At 39.1% G+C, this 28,000-nt stretch overlaps 1 protein-coding gene across 5 annotated transcripts; it reads right to left on the reverse strand.

The window, feature by feature from the left end:
• Window positions 1-19: 19 nt before the first annotated feature.
• Window positions 20-28,000, reverse strand: LOC105704097 (lysine-specific demethylase 4A). 5 transcript variants are annotated; one of them, XM_012433035.2, is made up of 12 exons: window positions 27,750-28,000; window positions 16,063-16,235; window positions 15,452-15,723; window positions 14,205-14,410; window positions 12,579-12,934; window positions 9,866-12,513; window positions 7,671-7,853; window positions 4,041-4,340; window positions 3,426-3,617; window positions 2,769-2,882; window positions 1,369-1,461; window positions 20-1,217 (listed from the first exon to the last, which is right to left on the reverse strand). In XM_012433035.2, exons 2-12 carry the CDS (start codon window positions 16,223-16,225, stop codon window positions 1,095-1,097), a joined length of 4,650 nt encoding a protein of 1,549 aa, XP_012288458.1. In that variant the 5' UTR covers window positions 16,226-16,235; window positions 27,750-28,000; the 3' UTR covers window positions 20-1,094. The 5 variants fall into 5 exon arrangements, with proteins under 5 accessions (XP_012288458.1, XP_012288457.1, XP_012288455.1 ...); XM_012433034.2 differs by having other exon boundaries at window positions 9,866-10,998; window positions 11,074-12,513; window positions 15,452-16,235; XM_012433032.2 differs by adding an exon at window positions 16,310-16,378 and having other exon boundaries at window positions 15,452-16,235.

The raw sequence follows: 28,000 nt of genomic DNA on the forward strand, positions 1-28,000 counted from the left end.
TCACGTGCTCAAGTTTCAAATGATTTGGTGCACCTAGTTTAGAGAAAAGTTGTACGTGGCCCCCTCCCGCGTGCGCGCGCGCGCGTGTGTGTGTGTGTGCGCGCGTGGGCGGGGACCCTTTCATAACACCTTAAAGCTTATCGAAAAAATATCAACCTCCATCGTTAGCAAGATTTACAAAGTGGTAATATATAATATGATGGCTCCTTATTGTACATCAGTCTATAAGGTCGCATTTTGTATTAAATAACAGCTGAAGTAAAGCAAAAATAATGCTAATTGTATACACAAAGAAATTGCAATGATAATCGTTATAATTAAAGATAATAAAGAATAGGAAACAACAATAGTTATCATTTGTACTATTGCTTAGTATTGGACCAGTATTGTATAAGATTTCTACATTTAACGACATTTTTATATACATTTAATATTTTAGGGATCTTGCTCAACTTAAGATACCATCTAAAGTGAATCTTATGTTTTAGCTTTTATCGGGAGCAATTCAATGTATCTACTCGAGGCACAAGAAAGCATGTCGATGTATTTCAATCTCGCAATCTCTCTTGCAATCTCGATGAATTTCAATATCATATCTAACGCATCCTCAAATATTAGTAATCTGTTTCTTCCTTGAATGCATTTATCGCAAATGTGTAAAAACAGAACAGAGCAATATTTGTTGATTTTATTTACAACATCATAATAGTAATGTATTCATATTTGTTGTTACAATTTTATATCGGAGTACAATGTAAAGAAGAGTTCGACACTACAAGAGGATGTTTACTTCTATGAATGCCGCTATTACCTAAGGATGTATTCTTATACAATTTTTAATATGACGTATTTTATTTGAAGAAAAAAAAAATTAAGATATTGAAACTCAAGAAATTGAATAAAAAATGCTATAAATTTTTGTGATGCATCAAACAGGTATACTATGTAAGAATGTATATATATATACTTCTTATCTCGTTTTTACTTGCGTACATATAAATCACTTTGTGGTCTAACGGACCAGAGAAGGCAGATGTATTAATTACCACAAAATAGAAGTATATGTAACAGCCAAGGTACCACATTGTCTTCGCTCAGCAATCGACCTCGGCTGTAACGCAGTCATGCTTCTTTGAATGTTTAACCTTTCTTGGGGTTTCAAATTCATCCTCGATTCCGTAAAGGTGATATCGATGCTTCATTTCGGTTGCGACAGACTTTGGCAAACAAATCAGGAAATGAAAAGGAAACGAAAGCAGTAAATGAATAAAATTAGTTACAGAAAATATGTAAGCGGTATTCATGACATATACATTAAGCTAAATGTATGTATTTGCTTTTGGTAGTTTAACTTCAAGCTAAACTCACCAGACGCGACCGAACTCGCTTCGGCATATCTTCTTGCAAGCTGTAGATTTCGTTGCGTTTTAATATTTGTTGCGATCCGTCCTCAAAAATCACCTGGAAAAACATCCAAATATACTGAATACGAATAAATTAAGATATTCAAGTCACAAGTAAAGTGAAAACTCATCTCTTCTCTTAACAGAAATATCTTTACAATGCCCTATTAGATAAGACTTAAAACTTTACTTTTCTTTGATAAATTTAAATTCATGCTAGAAAAACGTTCGTTTTCGGTCACATTAAATTTCTTTATCTTACCACATTCGAGTAAAATCTTTTTCAATTTTTGTTTTGTTTTTTTCCTCGGAATCATGTAAACACTGCATAATAGCTTATAACGGGTGGCTCAGCGGGCACGCCGGATTTCCCGTGGAAACCGCCGCGGAATCCGGCGTACCCGGTGGGCCGTCGGCCGTCCATTTCATGTTATGTATACCATGTACGAAAATATTTTATTATAGGACGCTGACAGGAATCGAAGATAAGTATTAAGGAGAGGTGGAACCCGTCGAGAAATATAATAACCGTCGCCCGGTGGGACCAGATCCCAAACAGTTGGTCAGAAATAGAAAACGTTTTCCACTGAGTTGAAACTCGGGCGTTTTGGGGCGTAGGCTACTCGGGCGTTTTTGGGGTCGCTAATTACGAATCCGAAATCGGCACTTTTATAAACAAAATGGCGAATCCAACATGGCAAACAAGTTTTCGAGAAATGCTTTCAATTTAGCTGAAATTTAGTATTAAAAGGTTTCTGGGGTTGCTAATTGTAAATCCAAAGTAAAAAGTTTAATAAAAACCAAATGGCGGTTCCAATGTGGACGACTCGTACAATTGAAACGTTTAACGATATTTAATTATCTAATTATGTTCTAACGGATACATCGAACTCATAATTTCAAAGAAAGCATTAATACGTTAATCAAAATGATACCTTCTTTTAAATAAATATTTACCGAGTTATCGACTACGATTGCTGACAGAATGGCGACAAGAAAAGTCACAACGGAATAATAAGTTTATCAATATTTGTATACAACGCGATATACTACGTTCCGAGTTTTTAAACGAACACGTGTCGAAAACGTACTTTCAACTTATCAAAATGATTTTCTTAATAACTTTTTAACAAACAACGAGCGACGGCTAAAACCTCGTGGAGGTCACTTAGGAGGGTGACCTTGACAACATATGTCAAGGTAAAGTTGATCGAAGGTGAATCTCCTATACGTAACATTTACCGAATTCTTCTAATAAAGAATGTCGTCCATGTCGTATGTTCTCTTTTATGAATAAAAGTCATACTAAGTCAATTGGACCAGCATTGTACTTCATAATCGCATGACTGAAGGAAAGCAACTTACGGTGTACATGACTCGGTGATTTAACCCCTCAAAAACACCTTCATAGGTTTGTCCATCCGTCCAATTAACCGTTACATTGGCTCCAATTGGGGGGGGATTGAGACGATCATAATTCTGAAATAGAAGTACTCTTGAACTTCGATATTTCATTAACACGTTAAGTGCGGTGCCAATTTTGCTGAGCTTTCCGTTCATGCGGCACAATTTTTTATATATAGGATTCGTGATACCGTGCTTAACGTGTTAACTCTTCACTGGCATACTGGAGTACCAAGTACGATCAACCTCAATTTATGTCTTATGATTTGAAAATGGTACTTGTAGTGTCATATAAAAAAAAAATGGAATAGTTTTGAAGGTTTAAGTGAAAATCGTCATTTTTTTTCGTTTTCTCTACCTTCAGTATATATATATTTTTTTTCCCCATAGTCAACATTGAATTCAAACAAAATAATCTATAGCACCCGGTAAAGGAAGTGTCAAAGGATATATGAGTATTTTTACAAGTAAACAAAATCAATTGTTTCTTTGTAACAAGTATTTCCATGACTGGGGTCTCAAACGGCCTTGGGGGCTAGCTACGTTACGCCTGTAAAAGTGTGCCAGATAAGGGTTAAAAGTACCGTGGTGGAATAGAGATAAGAGATTAGTGGTTACCGTTATATCAGTTGGATAGAGGTCGTCGCTGAAGCTGTGATCATTAAAAGTAACCATATAGAAAAGAGTATCGTCTATGGAGTCTACGGTGGCTTTATAGTAGCGTGTATTACGATGCTTTGCCCAAACTGTCTCTCCAGAAGTAATACATGGAATTTTATCCTTTCCATTGTCGTGACTATGACATGTTACCTGTAAATATATTTATGAAATTGAATTATTTCAATACATTGTATGTTCGGTTTAGTGAATAAAAAACATGGAAACGGTACTTTGAATTAAGATCCAAATATATGCAAAAAATGCTACAACACTTTACAGCAGGTCTAAACCGGGGGTAAATCAGTTAAACTTCGGTTAAGTTGAATTGTGGAACCGTGGACCTAAATGCCGGGCCCACTTTGTTTACCCTTCCGTTTAGCCGCTCGTTAGCGTCAAGTTGGGAGATTTCAATTTGTATCGTCTTTTCCATATCTATGCAGTGTTTCAGGCTATTTCAACTTAAATATACATGTACAATGAAATTTTTTTGGATCAAATTTATAAATTCAGAAACGAACTACGGACTCTTTCAAAGATAATTTACCGTTCAAATGAATAGTACATAGTTAGTACCTGAAGTTCTTGGGTGTTGTAAGCAGGTATATCAAAAGTGGCGCCTGCAACAAGTCCGCACATAGGATGAAAGAGAGCGCCACAATGATGACAGCTAAGGCAAGCTCCATCCTTTTGACTGCAGCAGCAGCACTGCTGTTTAACCATTTCCGTTTTAATGCTCAGTACGTTTATGGGATCTTTATTAATGGAGTCTTTGAAAGTAACCCCTGGTAATAAAAGTGCGCAAAGAATATGAGCCCAACGACTATCGCTGGTTCGTTTAACAGCCCCTCCTCGCATCGGACATAAACAGCACATCTGTAACATAAGAAAATAATTGAAATCTTAATTGGTATTATTCAGTTTTCAGACATCATATAAATAAGAAACAAATGAGGTTTCGTTTGCCAACACAATTAACAAATCGCATTTTATAAATTTTAACTACGCTTTCAAAAATGATTTAAAAAAATATATTTCACGGATACATTGTTATAAAAAAGTGATACATTCTATAATGGTTAGATTTTATCATATTGAAAAAAATACTGGAAAACTGACAACCATAAAACGAGCATTATGATAGAAGTATTTAAATGAATTAGAAATATTAAGTGTATAAATAAGTTCGGTGTCTTTTTAGCATGGATTTAGTGTATATTCACAAGAAACGAGTATTCCGTCGATCATCGAAATAGCCCCCATCATTTTCCACACACTTTTGCTATCTCTCGGGCAGCTGGCGAATTCGGCTTCGGTAAAATGACGGTGGTTCTGACTCGGTGAAGTCATCGATGCCTTTTTTGACCTCCTCGAGAGACCGAAAGTGGGAATCCACCGAGTGATACCGAAGCGACCGGGACGGATGATAATCGGAAGGGGCAAGGCCTGGAGAATTTCCCAGCCCAAAGAAGAAATAACTTCCATGGTAGCTTTTGTCGCGCGCGGCCGCGCGTTATCATGCGGCAGAATCATCTGCTTAGCTCCACTGCCGATAAATGGTCTTTTTTCGCTCGACTACGTTACTTAAACGAATGAGTTGCGGTCGATAGCATTCAGAATTGACAATTTCACCGGGTGTAGGCAACTCGTAATAAATGACACCTTTAAAATCCCACCAAATACACAACAGTTGTTTAGCGTGAATATTCGGTTTCGCGATACTTGTCGATGGCCCACCCGGATGAACCCACGATTTTCGTCTTTTGGGATTGTTATACATTACCCGCGTTTCATCCCCAGTCACAATATTATGAAGAAAGTCCTTTCGCTTGAATCGCAACAGCAGAGACATTGCTATGTCACGGCGTCTCATTTTGTTTTCCGGGGATAACACACGAGGCACCCAACGGTCTGCCTTTCAAAATTTTTCCAAACTTCTTTAAGCATACGGAAATGGCTGGTTAAGTTACACTAAGTTTTACGGCAAGTTCCTGTTGCATTTGTCAAGGATTTTGCTTCGGTAGCTGTTCTAATTCCTCATCTTCCACTTTTTTCGGTACCCCACTGCACGTGCCGAGTGTCAGACCTCGTCCCTGCTAGGTTACGGGGCTAGGCACCCCCGTAGCGGCAAGGCACGGGTATCACCCGGACCCGGGGGCCCTTCTCTGGAGGCAAATAAGAAGGACAAACAAAGGATCACTTTCACCAAATTACATTTTATGTTCCGTTCTTAAATTAGCTCCGAATTATCTTAATGCTCTTGCCATCGAGCGACCGTTACGGTACCGATCCGCCGACGACCCAGCGGGATCCGGACACGGACACATAAACATGGAGCACAGCTCGACATAGAACGCGCCGTATACCTCCGGACCGGGGGTGCGAATACGCGATCACATGGAGCATAAGCTCGACGTGCAACGCGCCATACACCAAGGCATCCGATCGGGTCCACCCCGAAATCAATCCGTTCTACGTTACTTATCGGCAAGATGGAAGGCGGAGTGCGTCTTTTTGCGATGTTCCATCTCGCGTTCTTCTCTCTCGTCCGATGCTCCGTTCTTTCTTCTTCGGTAACTCTTCAGCGGCTTCCCCCATGACGGCCGCTTCTTCGATCTTCGTTATTCTTCCTCCGGTGTCACTTCCATCCGCACTTTTCCTTTTTACTAAGGGCCGAAAGTGCCATTGTTTTTTCGCCAACGTTACGTGATGCCCCTCCTTGATGGTCGCCCATCCAAGGAGCGACCGCGTGCCCGGCGTCGCTTAACTTCGGTGATCTCACGAGAACCGGTGTACCGACGCGACTTCGGCGTTGACTATTTGGTACTGTTTCGACATAAGTCGGCCATCCACCACCGTTCATCGCCACGTATCCTTTTTTTTTTCTGGAAATCCCGGCTAATCCTTCATATAAGCGAATGCTCTACCTGAAGTGGGGATCCCCGCGGAACCCTCGGGTCTCATGCTTTTCCGAGAAAAGCCAAAAAAACCAGCAATTAGCGGGTAGTGTCCACCGCGCCGGCAACGGCGCACTTGATCGGTAAGATGGAAATTACCTTCCCGGAACCTTTGGAACCACTTTCAACATGTTTTATGGATTACAGCACCTTCACCCAAAGCGGAACATATCATTTCAACAGCCTGGGCAGCGTTTTCCTTCAACGCGTTGACTGCCACGCGCATTTTATTTGACTGCTGTCACCCAAATATGGGTGACGTGGCAGTCAACGTGTAAATTGGTAAGCAAAAAGAATGCAGTACCTTAAGTGCTCCTTTTCGGACATTTTGTTAACTGCTGTATTTTGAGATTATGTCACCAACTATTCCAGTGCTTTTTAAAGCTTAAGATAAACACTTTCAAATTACCATAGGACGGGAAAAAATTGTTAATTTGGATCAGAGTTACAAGACGTTCATTGCGAGGACACCGAACTTCCCTATGCATCTAATACCACAATTAAAGAGGTTTTTTCGTGTTGTTATCGTTACTAACATTTGGTTGATATAAATTATCTGTAGTTATTTTGAATAAATCAAACTCTTTATAATACTTTTGATTGAAGTAAATTATTACCGTTCTTGGTCCATTTCCATTTACTTGAAATAAATACATTTGTTTACTATCTTAAATAGAAACATGTCTCAACCAATTGTTTCAATAATTTGAAAGGGATGCGAAAGTAGCACCTGAGAAGTCAATCGTTCCTTATTCACATTGTAAAGTTTCAAATGATCCGGTACACAAAGTTCGGAGAGCAGTTTCGTAAATGGGACCGCTTTGACGCCGCTTCCACATCGACTTCGGTCAAATAAGCGAATTATTGCCAAAACTAAATACGTATCCGGGTAATTTTTCAGACAAACACTGACGAGTTAAAGAAAAATATGTCTTACTCCGAATGGAAATTGGAAGTGTTGAAACTCTTTGAAAGAATGTCTAGGTATCTAAATGCTTATATTTGGAAACGATCGCGATCGGGAAAGATGTTTACCCGCCGAAGAACAGAAATCCGAATCTGCTGACAAATGAAGCGACGGAAAGCTGCGTTTCCGAGCCATTTACTTTTAGAGGTCCACTTTACAATGAATGCTATTTATTTACCACGTAATGTGGAAATTTCGTAGAACAAGTGAATTCCTTCCAATGATATAATAAAATCCTCCTCTGAATCGAACATACATTTGTTTGGCTTTAAGTGAACTTACCACGTGTACCATGCCTGCTTTGCACTTGTCACATGCCCAATTCTGCAGATCCGCTGGCAGTACAGTGACTCCGTAACAAGATGCATGAACTGTCACGCGACATTCCCGACAATTTAACAACGTATCGTTCTCTGGCTCAAAGCCCTGCTCCTTTGAGTTCATAGCAAATAGGGTCGATGAGACCTAAAAAAGTTAAGGTTAAAAGTAAGGTTGTTATAAATGAATTGTACCTAAACTATAATATAAATTGTCAATTTTAAACAGTTAACGCCATTTAAATAAACGTGGCTGATCGGTACGCATCCACAAATCTATAAGGTCGAATAGTATAAGAACGACTACTGCATATAACGGTAAAGAATAAAACCAAAACTAGATAAAAATGAGAGGTTATTGAATCTACAAAATCGATAAAAATCGATTGGAGCGAAATTTGGATTTATCCCAGACCAGAACGAAAATGGCGTCGAGCTCTCACATTTCGATCGACGTACTCGTACAATTATCGAAGGCCCTGACATGAGAAACAAAGGTGTCCGGACAATTGTACAACGATTTAGAACACTCCAGTAATCGAGAAACTCGCTTTAGAATGAAGTAAAGGCAAAAAAGTGTCTTATACGCTTCTATGCTAAAACGATGGTAACACGAGGTCTCGGAGGGGGGATTTAGTTGCCACTGAAATGACAGACGGTGCAGGGTGCTACTCTACGGTCAATTAGGGCATCAAAAACCATGAATCCGGGGGGATTTCGGAAGTTTCACTTTGATATCTCTATAATTATTGTAGGAAAACGAAATACAGGGTGCGGCAAAAGTTCTGGCAATTATTTCAAGTATTTCAACGGTATAAAAATACTGCACACAGCAAAAATGTATCCACACACCTGAACGAATAATACTACTTTTATTAAATCAACATCGATGATTGACCCTGAACGGAAAAATGTACAAGAAATACTCGAAACTGCCTCCTTTGGCTTCGATACGTTTGCGCGTTGTCGCTTTCGAACATTTCACCCTCCTCCACCGAAATCTCACCCCAGGCGCGGGCCAACGCCACTTTCAACGCGTCTACGGTGGCATACCGTATCATTGAGACTTTTTGCTCCTGTCTCCTTGAAACGTTTCGCGATGTCGTGGACGGCCCTCTGTTTGAAACAGTCGGCCGTCTTCATTCCTGACTCGTGCGACTCAACGACGACGGGGATACGTACATTTTCAAGAACCGTAACGAAAATACAACTGAAAACAAAGAAATAAGTAAAACTTTTTCCGGACTAAAATTACACAGGGAATTCAATGAAATCACATGAAAACTGACAATGCCGAAGACCCAGGAAAATAAAATTGCCAGAACCTTTGCCGCACCCTGTATGGAATGTGCCATTTGGTATGATACTCAATATAATTCGATACTGCTATCGATATAAATACAAAGGTACTGTAAAATAATGTTGAGGCTCATACACGTAATCAAATAATAGTTATTGCAAGAATACCGAATCTGGAAGAAACAGACAAGTGTTGATCTTTGGAAATACCGATCATTTGTCTCTTTGGCAATTCTTTGTGGATTATAAAACACAAATTACATCTTTGACTTAATTTAATGTAAACAATTAAGGCGCAATAAATATTATTACAGTATCAGTATATTATGGGGCTTCCCAAAGATTTTCATTTTAAACTTGTATTTTATTTTGGGCGGATTTGGCCAAAGTAACAGATGTCGTTGCTTTGGTAGGCAGATTAATTGTATCTCTTATCTCTTGACGTAGATCAAACAATTTCATTACAGAATTCATAGGTTTGAGTTTGAAGATGTAACCGTGCAAAAGACCATATTTGCCACAAGTCTATTTTACACCGAAGGTGTTTTGACTGATTTATTTAATAAATAATTATTATTTTGAATGAACGTAATTATTAGAGCCGAGCGCCGCGCCCCGACCCCGTCGGGTTTGAATGGCGCATCTGGGATGGGTAATAACTCGGTAGATAATCATTTTAAGAAATAATAGTAACGGAACTTTCGATTTCAAATATCACCAATTCCCTCTAGTCTTGGGGATTACTACTTCTGGGACACCCTGTATACGTGTCGATCAGCCACATTCCGTCCTATTGGTTCGATGAAGTTTCTACGATCTATAATCTCCTCTTATATCGATAACGATGAAAATAATGTTTACCCATATTGGAGAAGATTTTGGTAAGACAGTTGGTTTGCAATACTTCCAGTCTGGCGGCATTTGTCGCCCACGCCAACTTCTCGTCGAAGCGAACGTTGTGCACACCGCGCAATGTGATGCCTGAGAGCTCCAATAGTTATTAAAAGCCTGCAATAAGCTAATATCGGGAACACTGGGATAAAGCATATCCGATATGTGCCCAGGTGTGAGAAAAGTAGGAGTTACTGTGCTACCCGGTTTCTCAATAAGAGCGCTAACAGGCTCTTCTTCTAAACTTAACGTAGGGAAGTCTATGTGAGAAGAGGTCTCCTTCTTTTTGGAGGTATTCTTTTTTAATTTTTCTTTGGCCTTTCGTTTCGTTGACGTAGGTTTCATCTGTTTCGATAACGTTACGGAACAGTCTTCCATTGTAGAATCAGAGATGCCTTGCAGTTGTACGTTACCCATTGTCAAGCATGACTCGGCTGGCATCCCTCTGTGCAGAGTGGATTTGGGCCTAATTGGTGGGTAAGGTGGAGACTTCGTTTCACCAGCACCGGAATCAATTTTAATTATGCTTGCCAGTTCACATTGGGTGGTTTCCATACACGATAAATTGTCAACCGATGCCGGGCATGTTTTCACTCTATCGGGCTTGCCGTTACCCTGACAGGGAACACTGTCGGAACACCTAACATTTGTAAATTTGACTGGAAGCCTCCTATACGTTTGTACCTTATCCATTGTTGGATTTGCTGAAGTTTTTGTCTGCTCCGAAGTTTTAGGTATTATCTTCAAGCAGGATGAAGGTAAACTTAAAGAAGGTAATACATCGGCAATTTGGGTTTTCATGCCAGAATCTTGGGAAACAGACCCCGCTTGAACTCCCGCAGAAACTTTTGTACATTTCGCTATAGTGAGCTTTTGAGGCCCTATGGCGGCGAGATTGCTTCGGTTAATCGTAGTTGTCGAAATTTTAATCGTCCCTTGATTTCGGGACGGCGATACTTGGTACTGCTTAGGTCTAGCGTTATCTTCATTTGCGAAAAACACTTTGTTACCGTGTTGAAACTGCCAAAACCGCTGAGCCATACCTTTCGTCTCTTGCGTAGACTTCGGTTTGTCGGCTCTTGTTTCGGAAGTTAACGCAGTCTCTAAACCGGGGTTATAATTAAACGGATTCGAAAACGGCTTGCTGCCTTGGCCAAATGTAGAATAGTTCGGCTTACCTGTCTTTTCTATGGCATGTGCATGACCCATTCGTGCGTTAAGAGGTTTCGGCCGATCTAACTTTTCTCTGTTATCCGTCAGTTGATAAGTTACCTCTGGAATTTGTACAGGGGGCTCAATTTTCACAGTCTGCGGACGCGCTGAGAAACTACTGCTTGGAAGAAAAGTAACACTAGTGTTGGGACTAATTCTTGGATCCTGGAATGCCTTCCAAGATTTCTGTTGCAACACCAATAAACCATCGACAGCATTACAAATGTCTTTTTCATCTTCCGCGACTTGTTCAACTTTCAATTTTGGCATACTTTGGGACTCTTGCCCGTCAAGTCTTTCATGCAAGACGCTGAGTCTTGGCGCCTTTATAATATCTTTCCTGGTGTAACTTGGAACGGGTACGCCGGCCGGTGTAGTCCCAGAGCTTTTATAATAATTTGGCAAATTAAACGATCTCGCGGATACTTGGGATAACGATGCAGTTATGGGCGTGGTTATGGATGGAATTTCAGCAACCCGTATAGCAGGGCAACGCTCGTCCGAGTTAAGTGATTTGCTTTTCAGACTGCACATTGTGTTCTTCGTCTGAGATTTTGGAAACTCCGATTTGTACAGTAGGTCACTGGTAGAACGCGGGGTATTTTTATTTATTTGAATAAGCGTAGCGCATTCGTCTACATCGGTATCTCTAATTTTTTCCGTTTCCTTTTCGATATTATGAGAGGCATTTGAAGATTGACTACCATTTGTGATATTTACAACGGTCTTGTTTCTTATGGAAGTCATACTAATTTCATTCCCTACGGCAATTATATTCCCTGGCAGCATGTTAATCTTTCTGGATCTAGTGGACATGTCCTTGGTAGTGGTACTTTTATAAATATTAAGACTAGGCATAGCAATAAGTTTCCTTTGTACATCCGCATCGGATACATCCAGAGGTTCCGTTGGGCTAAAAATGGACAAGTCCGGCATCTTTCGTTTGCTCTTATATGAGTGTTTTTGTTTGCATTTCTTCTGTTCACTGTGCTTAGAATGTTTCTTTTTCCTTTTAGCAAATTTATTAGAATCCGAGAGTTCTGAAGTTGTACTGGCTACGACATTGCTAATATCATCTCTCAATGTCGAACCGATTATAAGCTCCGCGGCAGTTTTCTCTATGAGTGCCTCGGATGTCTCCTCCTTCGGTTCACGCTTCAATTCATGCTTCAATTCAGATAAAACCAGGCAAGATACGGGATCACCAATAATGTCCTCGCATTTATTTGACTTCGTTTCCGCTTCGGTAGCGTTGCTTTCCAATTTGATAACAGTTTTGCCAACGGAACTTTTTCTTGATTTTGAGTCACGTCGATCCTTCTCCGATGTGCTCTGCTGTTTTTTCTTTCTCTTTCGGCTCTTTTTACGATTATATCCATCGTCGAAGACACTGGCTTCGTCTACATCTGAAATTGTATGAATTTCACAAAACAAACGCTTGCGTAAATTAACTTCATAAAACTCCACTTACCCATTTCTCCGGCCTTTAACCAAATGTCTTCTAAAACCTCCAACTGTTGTTCGTCCGGTGGATCATCGGCTTCTTCCAACTCCAAATCTTGAAGAACTTTTTTAACGTCTGGTGGAATATCGGGACGATTCACCAATTCTTCCATATCAACATCGGGGTTGGTATCAGCAATATTTTTTTTACGGTGTATCGTATGTCGCTTGTTTTTTGGTGCAGCACTTAAGTAACTTTGAGGTAATTCTCCGTTGCTATTACTATTGCAAAGTAAATCCATTTGTGATGGCATCGGAGCGGCAGTTTGTCTCGGATCCTCCGGGTGAGGCCCGATATCTTCACCGCGCAACCATAACTCGTACCTGACGAATTCGAAATTTAATAAACATTTGAAAACATGAGAAATAAAATAGGAAACGATATTCTAGAAATATTAATAATAATTAAGAGCGCCCCATTTATTGTTCCAATCACTCGATTAGTACTAACTCCTGCGAAATAATCTTCGTAAGAAAACACCTTTGGGACAATACGGATTGAAGACAGCAGTAGTCTTACACGAATACGAAATGCGCTGAAAAACTGAATCGATGTCGGTAAAATAAATGTTATCGGTACCCCTTTTGGTGGTAACGAAAGTTTGGATAATTCAAGTCGTAGCATATGCTGGCGCGCCACGTTACCTACATTTATAGGTACGCGAAGTCTCCTACAGTTTACGTTGAGAATTATACGAACTAAAGCGATCCACGTGTCCGTTTGGTAAAATAACTATAAAGAGATCGAAGTAAAACTGTCGAAATCCTGTGGATTCATATTTTTTGGTACTCTAATGGACCAATGGCGCCATTTATGACGTTTAGCTGCAACTAATATTTTGCTCTATAAAAACGCATTACCAACGGGACAAGCTAGACTTACAATCGTTCGTGAAGGTGTTCTCCATATTTTCCCATCTGACTTCGTAACATTCCATTCTAAGCTTTCAAAGGGCGCAAAAGGCGCAAAAGGCGTAAAACATTAAGAACGTGTACGGATGACGTCGACTTGGTTCTAGGCCATAATGAATGGAATTTTTGTGATAAAAAATCAAATCTCATGAGTTTCAGGACCTACCGTGACGTCCCAGTGGGAGAAATCACACCTTCGATTTAGCGATGTACAAAGACTCAAATATTTGAATGAAAAAGCAAATGGATACGTAGGCTTCTCGGTTGGGTCCTACGCAGACGTACATTTATATTTATATAGGTCGTTGGCGCGAGGGCTCGGATTGCCGAGGGATGTATCGATAATAAAAGGATAACGAGGTTGCTCTTTGCCTTCCATATAACCTGAACTTCGGGGTGTTTTTACCAATCAATCGAGGCCATTATGTAAGTAGGTTCTTTCAAAGTACAATAACTCGAAAAGTACACTATTTATGATAAATTATCACATAAGTTTTATTTCAATTCCTTTTCAAGGAATTAGACACACCAAAGAAAATACGGACCATTATGGATCACGTATATATTACGGGGGCCCGGAAAGAAATCCATTATTTCTGCCCCAAACTTCAAGTATAAAAATAATGTATTTCTTTCCGGTCTCCCTAATACATAAATATAGAAGGAAAATACTGATTCTTACCTCTCTGGCTGAAACCGTTTAACAAATGTGTCCATGGAAATTTTCACCATATCCTTACTACACGTACATTGCGTTGCCCTCTTTCCATATTCTACCCACCTTGGTGCAGCAAAATTGGTAGACTCGGCACAGTTAAATCCATGATTAAACCCTGCGTGATATCCGTAGGGAAATGTAATCATTATTTCTCCCGCTTCTTGGGTTATCTAAAAATTAAATTAAATACAATTAAATACTTTCCTGAATTATTATTACAGAAATTTGTCAAAGTATTTATGAAATTCTACAGATGTTGGATATGACACAATTATTTTTCTAAACGTTATATATTACAATCTAAACGATGCCCATACATATGCACGGATTACAGTATTTTTACAATAACCAAATACCACTGACGTAAACATGGTGAAACACTGTTGGGTTCCCTTACATGAATTTACTTGATTCAGAAACTAACAACAACAGTAATCTACAAATGATCTTTCATCAAAATGACAAAATGAAGAAATTCTGATTAAATTGTGAACCTGAATAGTGAAAAGCGTAAGTATTCATATTGTACAACAGTTTTTAAGCCTTCGTTAAGAAGATCTCGGATATGGTAAATCCTAATTCCTCTAAATCAACACTTACGTATAAAAGAAATGTCACCAAGAACGGGATAGTCGTGAAAATATCTGTATCGAACTAGATTAAGATAGATTTAAGTTTATTTGTAATTATGATAGTTGATAGTTTATAAGACGTTCAAACGAATAAATATATAAGTACAGCGAGTGTACTTCTATGAGGATCATTGAGGATCGTGGACAATATTAAACTTTGGCATATTTATCCTGATTATTAATAACGTTGTCATAATAATATAATTTCAATGACATTTATGATGAATACTATTAGGTTGGCCCATGAGTTCGTGCGATTTTCGTATAATTTTTTGGCTAAATACTTTTTGTCGTTATTTTTCATATACCTTCCTCCTATTTCGACTACATGAAACAAGACTTCGAAGCGACCGTAGGGGCGAAAATTAGGGAACGGAGCATAGAAATGGTAGGAAATATAAGGTAAACCACGTTCGCGTCACCGAGAGGGACATGATCCACTTTGAGCTGATTCCACCGTCGTCAAACTGCATCAGAGCGAATATACGCGAAGTTAAGCTGTAAATGTGGGAATATGGCCCGAATTTATATAATGGGTACTTTAAATTTCTCCGAGTGCAAGTAATCGGAAAGTCATACCTTGTTGCATGGAATAGAATATTGTCTAAGTATTTGAGGTGAGATCAGAGACATTTTGTGCCGAAGAAAGGCTTGGCAGCTCTGGTAACTCGACGGGAAGAAACCGCTTGCCAGTCGCTCCAGCCGCCGTCCGTGTTCCGGTGGGATAGCATACCACGTTTTAGGCGCTCCAAAATGCAGATAGTTTATGGAATAGAGATCCATGTCTTCGGTATGCCAAGCAAACGTAGTTTTCCACATTCCGAAGTAGAGGTATGCCGTATTCACTCCGTCTATCGATATGCCGTAATCCTTATTAACGTAATCGAGTATCGTTCCTAAGTGATTGATGTTCCATTCTTTAACATCGGGATCGGTCAAAGAGCCGGATACATCGGCGCCATATATAGGTGCTACATAAGTAATGTTTTTCCAATATTTCCTCTCCAAATCTTCGTAATCGAAGTGACGTGGTGTATTATAGCGTTCGGAATTAGCTAGTTTACTGTATTCTTTGACGGTCATCGACTTTTTTTGGATATTGATTTGTTGGTAGAGCCCCTGCTTCCCAGTGACCACTTGACAGATCGGTGCAGGGATTGAAAGATTTAAATCATTTAAATTGTATCCACCTTTTCGAGGAATCCATTCCGGTGGTGGGATCACCTTGGCCAAACCTGCTTTATGCGCGCCTTTGCTTTCCATGTATTCTACATATTTTGTAAAATCCTTGAATTCTTCAAATGTCGGGGTGAAAACCATAATTCGAGGAGCACTTCCCGAATTGCTCACCATTTTTGCTAACCTATGAAAAAGAAAAAGAAAAATATAAGATTTATCAGGCGTGAAAAATGTAGTTAAAACAACAACAACCTTTACCCGTTACGAACAGCCGGTACATGTGTCCGGTACGAACCATCGGTGCAACCAATTGACTTGCAGTAATATCTGAAACTGGTGGAGGCTGACGAAATTTCAAGTAGAACCTTCCTCTTTGACTTTTCGCTCGGGTGATTATTTACCATGTTATTAACGATCGATGTCGGTCAATCCCAGGTTCGGGATTCAAACGAGCCAATAACGGCTCTGGTGTACTCGGGTGCCCCGCGTTACCCGAATGCTTATTTTCTACTTAAATAACTTTTATATTATTTTTAGTTACTTATTAGACTAATTATTTTTTTCATAATTACAATAATTCACCAACAAAACTTGAATGACTCCGAAGTTATAAATTCTGCAAAGACATCCGTAGAAAAAAATCTCGCCAACTACAGAGACATTACGAATTCCCTTTTTGAGAGAAAAAAAAAGGAAATCAAGAAACTCGTGGAATTGCATGTCGAGCGAAACGCGTTTTGCGCGCTTAAGCTAGAACGCGCCGCTATCGACTATCTATACACCTAAGATCCAATTTTCAGGAATGAGGGAAATCGCAATATATTCTCTCCATTGCTACAGAAAGACAAATGAGCGCTAGACCCACTATTAAATAAATAAAAATAAAAAAGGGGGGCGCAGGAATTTTTTTTTAATTTACCCGACTCTGATCGGTCGTACCGTCAAGACCAGAGACCAGCAGGATGAACTGCATAGGATCTTTGATGGGTCACGCATCCGCATAAAAGGATCCAAAACATTATTTGAAGATTACTCTGTAGACGGCAGACCTACCGGAAAAGGACCAAAAGTCATTGTCGGATCTGTCAAATTTGACATCGTTCAAACGGATACCCTAAACAATTTATATATCTTGTTAATGCTTGTAGATACTCAGACTGAGATGGAGCATAAGCGTGTCGTAAAATGTTCAACAAAAGATCAAAATAAAAAAGATGCGTACCGTGTAACTAATTATCGACCACGGCTGGTCGGAATACACGAAGATTCCCGGTGTGATAACGCTCGGACAGCTCGCTGCATGTAGTTCGTCGGTGAGCACTGTACACATGCTCAATGCTCTGCGTTCGGCGCTTCGAAGCAACAATGTGCGTGTGTGTGTGTATGTGTGTGTGCCACCCACTGTTACATGAAGATAAACCGCCATCGGGCACTGTCAGATGGCACGTCCATCGTGAGTGCACGAGCCGCCACTGACGGCCGTCAGGTGGCATCACCATTACGAGTGCGCGAGCCGCCCGCATTCTCCGCCGAGAGCAGCAGAAAAGCGTGATCACGCGACCCTGACAGTAAACAATCTACACTGAAATATACAGAGTGTAACAGAACTCGTAGTCAGTTAATACAGCGCTATCCTTGTTGAAAAAGGAGTCGAAGAGTCCTATACTATTTTTTTTCCTAGAGTGCATTAATTTCCTGTCATAACTAAGTCAAGCACATCCAATCAATCGCGTTCCCGAACGGAAGGCATAACGCAGAGAACGCCGATAGGACTGCGTTCGGCTGTATGCGGCGTAGCAGCTTTACCGGCGTTCTCTCCGCTATGCCCTCCATTCGGGAACGCGATCGATTGGCTGTGCTTTTCCCTTAGTTATTACATGAAATTATGCAGTATAGGACTTTCCGGCTCCGTTTTCAACAAGGATAGCGCTTATAAACCGTAACTATGAATTCTGTTACACCCTGTATAGTAAACTGGTACAACTAAAGTCATCCCCACTACTAGGTGTACAGTCCTATCACACAATTTTTTTCTTCATAGAAAACAATCAAGTATGTTTATAAATCCATACCCGCACTTTATTCAAGCAGTCGTATCGGTACGATTGTGGCGCCGCCTAACAAAGAAAGATCTTCACCCGATATGACATTGTTTGTTCTCCTGGTCTCTAGTCTCCATGGCAGTACCTATGCAAAGGTATAGCAATTCGAATTTTGACGTACGATCAGAATCGCTGTATCAGCTTTTTTATAATAACTGATGAAATTGTTTGGAAATTCTAAGAAAATCTGGAGCTGGTGCCATTAGTCGTGAAAAAAAAAAAGAATCATGCCGGCGCCAACGCGGGCGCCATCTACCAGGAAGAAACAGCGATATCGAGGCGAAGGTGGCAACGGAATTGAAATTGATCTCGTCGTATATCGAGTACTGTAATACCTTTGTGGCAACCAACTCAGGATGCCTAAAATTGGTGTGAATAGAATCGTTATTCTCTCGTTCGCGATCTTCCGCTAAATGTTTATTTCAAAGAAAATATGATTCGATATTATGAGTGCAATAGTCGTGGCCGTCGAGCCATCGTATTCGGCTGCCCATTGCATGCCTATAACGGAGAAGTTGGCTCGAGTAAAGGGACTACAGTCGGCCGCGCAGCTTTGCCAGCAATAATTAAGACTCAGCAATAATTCATTAATTCGTTATTTAATACGTACTTAAATACTATTTTTTAATTAAGCAAATATTATCATTCAAATTAGTACCATTATTTGTTAATAATTGGTTTCATAATGAACCGAGTGTACATTGAAAAGTCACATAAAATAAGAAACGAGTGTTCGGGTAATGCAGAGCACCTGTATACCAGGACGCGCGCTAGAACAAATTTCATCATTAATACAACACGATAAATAATCACGTGAGAGATAAGTCAAAGAGGACGTTTCGACTTCAAATTTTGTCGACTTTTCCAATTTCAGGTTTTACTATTCGAGAATACGTTGTATACATTTGTTACAAACTATCACTGTAGTACACAGGTTCATATGTATGTCGGGCGAAAACGATCGATGAAAGATGGAAAGGACCAGTTTCTCCCTAAATCTGTTTAAATACAGAGCATTGAACACGCAGCTATCGGACACATCGGTTGTGCCAGCACTTCATATCGGACACAGCTTGTGACAGGTCTCTCTCTCGGGGTTACCCACTTGGGCTATTCACGTTTTTAAGACCGTCATCTCACCATAAACGGATATATTTTCAAGATTTCGAAGGCGAAACCTGCTTTAAATTATGTGTCTAATATAAAGAGGTGCCACAGCTTGTACGTGCAATAACGATGTGTCCTATTTTACGTACCCAAACTGATTTGTGGCGAAACGAGTACCACTCGAAAGATTCATGCGCCCCAGGACTTAGTTTGGAAAATAATTGAAAGGTATCTCAATAACAGCGCCCAATATACGAAACAAATTAGGTATCGACTACACACTCAACACGTGATTATAGAGGCCCTAAGGAAGAACGTGCTGCCCGTGAAATTTCATTTTTCGAAAAAAAAAAAAATATATATATCTTTTTTTTCGTTGTTGTTCGAGATAAGTACATTTTTTTCGAAAAAAGAAATTTCATGGGCAATGCGTTATTCCTTAGGGCCTCTTTAATGACGTGTTAAAGTTTCAGATAATTCGGTACACCCAGTTTGGAGAAAAGTTTTATAAATATTTTGACCGTTTGGTATCAAAGTTGTGTGACATTTGTCGTCAATGAGTCATCGTTCGTGAAACTTTTCTCCAAATTGACTGTAATGAATCGGTTCACCCTGTACAATATAAATATGGAGGGTATAAGAATGGTCCTGAAACTCATGAAATTTCAAATTTTTTTAAATTTGTTTACAGACATTTTTTTAATTTGTTATTAAAAAATGAAATTTTATGAGTGTCGGACTTTTTGCCGTGTGATGTTTGTAACGATTCAGTACACCCAGTTCAGAGAAAAGTTTCATGTACAAGTGACTTTTCAAATGCCACTTTCACATCTCCTCAAGGAGATATGAATAGCATGTAGAAATTGAATTGACGTCGATAAAATTCATCTGTACCCTTTTTGGTGGTAACGCCATTTTTAATACTCAAGTGGTACATAAGTTATCGCACCGCTCTACTAACATTTGTATTTATGTTGACGTTTGTTCCTCTCTACAGTAAGTATCATACGAAATGGAGCGTCCCATATGTCATTTTATTAGAATAATTGTATAGCGTTCAAAGTACAACTGTTGAAATCTCGTGGATTCATGATTTTTGATACTCCGATGAACCAATGGAGCCATCGGTGATGCTTGCTGCAATTACATTGCTGCTCTAAAAACACGAGTTATCCATAGGCAAGTATTTCTTACAATCATTTATGAAAGAATCGTCTATATCTTCCCATTTCACTCTGTAATATTCCATTTCGATAGTATTCTAAATTGTTCGAGCTAGGTCCTAACACTCTTCATTTTCGATTCTAAGCCTTCAGAAAGCGTCAAACATAAAAATCGTGCACGGACAACGCCATATTGGTTCGAGTCCATGATAAATAAAAAGTGTTTACATAAAAAATGAAATTTCATGAGTTTCAGGACCTACCTTAGGGTCTCCATATCGACGTGGTAAAATTGGATCCAATTCCGAGAATACTCTCACAAAAACGATTTGATCTCTCAGAGATATACAGGGTGTAACAGAAATGGTAGTCACGGTTTATACAGGGCTATCCTTGATGAAAAAGGAGTAGAGAAGTCCGGTACTATATTTTCCTACGGTGCATAAATATCCTGTAATAACTAATCGAAGCACAGCCAATCAATCGCGTTCCCGAACGGAATGCATAGCGGTCTTACCGCTATGCCGCGGACAGCCGAACGCAGCCCTATCGGCTGTCGGCTGTCCGGTTTCGACAGGCCTACCAAAACTCCCGAAGCTGCTCTATCGTATGACGACCTTCACCCTCTCTCGCCTGTCTCGAAACTTTTCTCAAAATTAAATCCAATAATCTGTTTGGGCCGATTCCGCAAAGGCTCGATCTCAAATCGCAAATCATTCGATCGACGCACTCCTTTCCGATCGAGACCCTCATTGAGTTTACCATACATTAAATTCACATTACGAGGCTACCGCCATTAAGGCGGCACCTGACCTAGAGGGACCTCGCACCCGGTTCGGATGTGCCAGGGGCGGCCGAGGGATGCAGTCTTTATCTTTCCTAGTTATTTTCTATGCATGCCGATTGCTGTCCAACATATCCCTTAACCACTGAATTTCCTCACGTTTTAGTTTATTATTAGTTAACGGCACTGCTTTCTTACATTTCTGAGAACTGCCCGTCCTTCGATTTCTTCGTCAACATCCCACGTTCGTTCTTGCAAATGCGAAACCATCCCTTTCCCTTATTCCTCCTTCGTCCAATCATCTCCTTTTGCAACAACATTCCCACTTCTCGCGAACCAATCCGCGTTCCTTGAACTTCTAACTCTACCCTCGAAGACGCCGTTCCAAGTCTCGCCCTTTTCGGACGAGCTCCCGATAGTCAGATTCTCACCGACTCATCAACTGGAAGTTGCTAACGGCGTTCTCTTCTCGCGCAAGGGAATCTGCCTATCTCATTCCCTCGAGCTTCCCGCGAATCTTCGCGATAATCGTCTATCATCGATCCGTATACGCGTAGCGTCTACGGCGAAACCGTCGAAATTACTTGTTCGCGTTTAATTGCTGTAAAAAATCTGTAATAAATCTATAAAATCACGTAATACCGCTAGTCAATGTTACGGCTCAGTTATCGTTAACAAACGACTCGTTATAGGTAACACACGCTTTCTTGTCGTTCCCCCGCGAACTAACGTAATCAGAGTTTTCAGGAATCGGGAGGCTCAAACTCACGAAGGCGGCATTCGTCCCATTGCAGAGTTCCGGGACAAATCCAGACCACGACAATATATCCGTCCACATTTTAGAAGAGAGAGGTCTTGAATGCGTTCGGTAATGAATGCGTTTAATCTGAAAACATTAAAGCCCAATTCGGAAGGTCTCGCTGCTGGCAGCAAGCAGCAGCCGCTTGACGCTTGTTCGACCTCTCCTCGCATCAAACGCACGCATCAGGCAATAACGTCCGTATCATAACCAACAAATTATCTAGAAAAATTCCTTTCTCGTGAATATCATATAAATTTATTCAGATTCGCTGCTTATTCTCTTGACTTGTTCAAGTTGAGAGGTTAGAAATACAAGTCTTCGACGATCAATAACGAGACGATTAATTAAACAGAAATAACAATTAAATGTTACAAGTATAGGGTGGGACATGCTCAGATCCGGTTTCTTCCAATTTATCAAACACAATCAACTATCTACGAAAGGACGCTACTTGTGTAACTTTGCATTTGGCTTCAAAATTAATTTTCTATTTTTTCGATTGCGACTTGTCCGAAATCTAACACTGTTGGATTTTCCCGAAGCGCCGGAAGTCGTTCGAAAAATCCGCTTCGCTCATTGGCTACTGCTCGCTGCTTCCTGCTAGCAGCGACCCTGTCCGAACTAGGCTTAAATACAATAACAAAATTATTATCTAATCGGTGGGAATGTTAAATGAAGAAAAAGTAATAAGGGTCCCTCGCGTTAAGGGGAAATGATGATATGCGACGTGGTACTAAATGACCAAGTGTCATCCGTTTTTGTTGGTTGATTTTTCTTCCGTCCTATCCGACTTTTTCCTGTTTCCATTGAGACGTTAACAAATTTGCCTCTTCAAATCATCCTTCGAAAAAGCTAGAATCACAGAAATCTGTTAAAATAGAATACACGTGCATATGTACGACAGAGTACATACCTGGCATTGGACGATGACAAATCACGATTTATAATACGATACAACTTTCTATTAACATCCTTTGGAATGATTCTAACAAATTTTAATGAAACCACCCACGTCGTTCAGAAATCCACTATGTAACTCAGCGTACCATATACGTGTTTTACTGTTCCCACAATGATCAAGACCGAAGCAATGGACAGGAACACCATGTGCAACAAAGTACATTCAGGCTCATATAATATTACAGTGTATTCGGAATGTTAAGTGCTTGACGGCAATGTTTAAAGTGTGCGTAACATTAACACTGTAAATCACAGATAATATTCGTTACCATTAAGTATATTTTGTATCTATTTGAAAAATACTTTAATCGTGTATGTTAGTGGAAAATAGATTTGTTAAAAATCCATTCCTTTAAGAAAACTTACCTAAACTACGGTTAAAATACTAACAACAGAGAAATATAATGTAATTCTCTGAATTCTGATTTGTAATGTTATACAGATTCATCATTTAAATATTGTCATTGATCAATTAACACTCCAAACACTTTGCAAACTTGTAAAATAATTTAAGTAAGGTACAAGATACGCTAATTTACTTAGTGGATACACAATCCACTATACGAACTAGATCATTTCGTTTCAATTGAATCATGAAAAAATATCAACATATATACCAACGGTTCAAAAGGAAACGTGATTTTGCTAAAATAACTCGGTTGATGAGGAGTAATCAATACATCGATGTTAATACAACGATAAATTATTCATTTGATTTAAGCTTAAAAATTTATGGCTTGCACATATTATATGGATCATTGTCACAGTTATTTAATTATTCCTTTGTTACTATAGTATACTAAGAACTAAGATATATTTAATTAAATAAACAAAGGATTTTTTTCCTCCGACATCGCTTACCTTGTTAGAAGTATCCGATGACGGTGAAAATTAAATTATACAAATTAGATGGTATCATTCATGAAACATCAAGCATCTTTTTGTCAGTCACCCAGGGTGTCCTATAACAAAATAATATTTCGCAAAGCATCAAGGATAAAGCATTGTTATATACCAAAAGAGAACGTTCATGATTTTGTAACAAATGCATGAAGTATGGATACTTATCTGAGCTTATCGATGATTCGTTACTTGTCGAATCGGCACTATTCCTGTCCGATATTTAAAAATAATTTTGTTTTTAAAACTTTAAAATATGCACAACACAACACCATAATCGCACACTCCTAACCCCACACGCTTGGGACTTATCTAGCAACCGTCGTGGCACACTTGCAAAAAAAGACAAGCTGGCGCCATCTGTCATGTAAACAAGAAAACGGATGTGCGAAGATGACGACGGAAGTGAATTACAACGAAATCTCAGAATACTCGAAGACCTGCACGTATCAACGAATATTTCTGTGAAAATAACTTCAGCATACTTAAATGTACGATGAATGAAATCCTTAAAATGTCCCGATTGAGATACACTTATTATAGAGGGCGTAACAGAACTCGTAGTCACGGTTCATTCAGCGCTATCATTGTTGAAAAAGGAGCCGAAAAGTTCTGTACTATTTTTTCCTAAGGTGCATAAATTTCCTGTAATAATTAAGTGATGCACAGCCAATAGCGTTCCCGAACGGAAAGCACAGCGCAGAGAACGCCGATAAGGCTCCTATGCCGCGGACAGCCAAACGCAACCCTGCGCTATGCCTTTCGTTCGGGAACGTGATTGATTGGCTGTACTTCACTTAGTTATTGCAGGAAAAAATAGTGCAGGACTTTGCGACTCCTTTTTTAACAAGGATAGCGCTGTATGAACACAAGACAAAAGTATCGGTGGTATTGCAGTAGATTTTTCCGTACCAACGAAAACATTACACTGCTTTGTACGAAAAGCAGAAGTCAAGCAGATAACGATCGAATGAAATTGCAGCATGCAGAATACTCCAAACAGAAGTAAACTTTTTCTGACGAGCAAGAAAGTTTGTGGAATGATCGTTTGGTCAATGCTTCTGACATATATTTTGGTTTAACCCCAAAGTAGACACGAAATTTCGTATATTTATTTGTCCAAGCCAATAATATCAATATTTATTATTATGTCTAAAATATATAATGTTGCGTATTTATAAATGTATATTTTGTTAGTGTTAATAATGAAAAGAATATTTTAAAACTTGTAACTTGTTATTTTCGATTGTATACGAATTTCGTACGGATCTATACGCCGTGTCAATTTACCCCAACTGATGCCCCGGATACGGGACAAGTTGTCCCACCACACCGGCGTGCGTAAATAACTTTTCTTCCATTTTTTCTAAAAGATTAAAGAACTTCGGACTGAAATTATTGTACCCGAATGTATGCCCTACTTTTCGATGTATAATACGTTCGAAAATTCTCATTATCTCACTCACGATTAAACATTATCAAAAAAGATGGTCAACTTGCCTCGATCTCCCTTGCATAAGGAAAAATCAAATTTTCTGAAAAATTAGGAGGATGCGAAAATAAATAACGTAGTCCACAAAGCACATATGTAACGCATAATTCTTAACTACTAAAAAATTGTGAAATGCGTAATTGCCGTTCCAACTTGATTGATCAGGAAACTAGGTAGAGTTTTGCGCCAAATACGGTATAAATCATGCGCGCATGGCACCGAATCTAGACGCCAAAGTTCGGCACTTCAATTGTTCTTTGTTAAGGGGGAATGGTACATAATATTCTCTGTGTGCGTGTGCGAAGCTGGAAGCGGGAAAACTCGCACCCAAAAATGTATAGGATGTACTTTGAATAACTTGAATGGATGAAATCACAGCCTTCCAAAAATATAACGTACAACAAAACCGTACCTAACAAAAATATAACGCATAACTTTCCCCGCGAAGCCAGATGTTTCAATTGTTTGTCAAAAAAACATATAAATAATGCGTAAAAATCTATACTGGCAATCCACTAATCTGTCGTGGCGGTCCAACGTGACCCGTGTCATTACTCGTGCAATGCTTACGGAACTGTTACATAGAACCACTAATGAAAATCAAAAAAAGAACCATGCGGGGAAAGTTGTACACTTTTCAACTTTACACCTTATCACTAGAAACTGACATTAAATAGGCTAACTCGATATATTTGGGTGTGAACATGCAGAGCTGTCAACGAGTTCATTTCAGCCCCATAAAACTTAAACGAATTTCCACCACGAGCGCTAGTTGTATGTCGTGACATTATGTACTGCGGTACATTACAGATTTGCAGCGAACAATTGGTAGAAATAGTTACGTGACTGTACTTATCGAGGCCCTTACTGAATTTCCCATTGGATGCAATACATACACGCATCACGAAAAAGTACAAAACTTATAAATGTCGAGTTCTTCTGTCGTGGAGTACAATAGATGTTTTCTAATGAGTTTCTTATTAATAAAATCTTTATTTCTTTACACGAAGTACAACATTTTTATTAAAGTCTGGCACCCAGTTAACGTAACGCTCGATGTTACTGGAATACGGCTGCCTGATGTCAAAATCGTAGTGCCTACTTCCATGGCACGGTACAGCAACGGCGCTTACTACAGTCACAAGTACTACGTCGCAAGTTTCGCCACTGCTTGCCGTTACATGGCAGCACGGTTAACTTGGGCTTTTTTGGATTGTACCATTCCCCTTTAATTAGAATTACTTTCTATACAGCAAAAACAAATATATTAAAAGCAGGGAAACCACTACACGAAATTGGTTATTATACTGAGACACTTACCTATAAGTAAAACATTGATAAAAAAGTTAATGTAGACTTAACTTGTAAATAAGAATATCTTTACTTTTTATGGAAAATGTAAAACGTAGATGACCAGACCTTGCACTTTGAATTTCAGATTATGATCATTGTAATATATTTTTATGGCAGAATATTATTGTATAAAATGTATTACAATTTATAAAATAATATAACCCATTACTTATCTTTGCAGAATCAAACGATGTACATATACATAAACAAAAGTACACTAAAAGCGAGATCTCAAACGCTAACACCTTGCTTTATCACGAGTTACATTTCTTTCAAGTAATATGTGAAATATACTAATCCCAAAAAGATTGAAATGCAAGAAATAACACTTTTCAAAACAAATATGTACATAAAGATATATTTTTTTCAATTACAATATAATGCCCTAAGTAATACTAAACATTCGATTTAAAAGAACAATCATGTAGTAACACAAATGTAATGAGTATTAATGGACAAAAGCTATTTACAACAGGTTAACGATGGAATATTTTAGTCCATATCGGACAAAAGTGATTGAGTTTCACCACAGAAAATCCATCATAACATAAAATTCATTAAGGAGCAAAACTTATGTAAAGTACAGGCATATGGGAAACGTAAAAATATACAAGTGATATGTTCATTCATAGGCATCCCGCCTTTAGATGATAAGAGAATTGAATGAATACACAGTCAAACGATATACAGGAAAAAGCAAAAGTACTTCATATTATTATATATTAATAATTGTCAGCAGCCCGAATTGAATGGTACAGCGATATACAGGAAAAAGTAAAAATGTTTCATGTTATTAGATATTAATCATTGTCAGCGGCCCAAGATATAATTCAGTAAAAAATGAAATGACAAGAGCCCAGGGGAGATGTTATCGAAATCAGTTCTGAGCATAAACAAGATGGATGCCACTCATTGACAGGGTGAATGGAGAAACGTATATTTATCAATTTTCTTTGCACAGGCGTAATGCAAATCAATACGGAAAGAATTTAAAAGTAACATAGCAGGTCTTCGACATAAATGTATATTACGAACCTTCAGGCGTTAAAATCAGTCAAACGTTGAACCCAGTTGGCTTCGAACTTCGATACTTCACAGGGGTGTAGACGGAATAGTTCGCACAATCAAAATTAGCACTCTTGAGTTTACCATATGACTAACATGACAGAAACAGCGACGATCACGGTTGATAATCAACGTCCATCCTGGATATTTATATGCAGTGAAATTTGATCACACACGGCACTACACTTTCAATATTAGCTAAACATTGTTGCGCGCACTAG

The sequence above is a fragment of the Orussus abietinus genome, unplaced genomic scaffold, assembly GCF_000612105.2.
Source record: "Orussus abietinus isolate OABI.00-Male unplaced genomic scaffold, Oabi_2.0 scaffold667, whole genome shotgun sequence".
Taxonomy (NCBI): domain Eukaryota; kingdom Metazoa; phylum Arthropoda; class Insecta; order Hymenoptera; family Orussidae; genus Orussus; species Orussus abietinus.

Coding starts and splice junctions, on each gene's coding strand:
- LOC105704097 (XM_012433031.2), bottom strand. CDS start 16,225: ATGGTGAGCAATTCGGGAAGTGCTCCTCGAATTATGGTTTTCACCCCG. Junction 14,411..15,451: donor ATTCTATTCCATGCAACAAG/GTATGACTTTCC, acceptor TTTAATTTTTAG/ATAACCCAAGAAGCGGGAGA. Junction 2,883..3,425: donor TCTATCCAACTGATATAACG/GTAACCACTAAT, acceptor CTTCTATTTCAG/AATTATGATCGTCTCAATCC.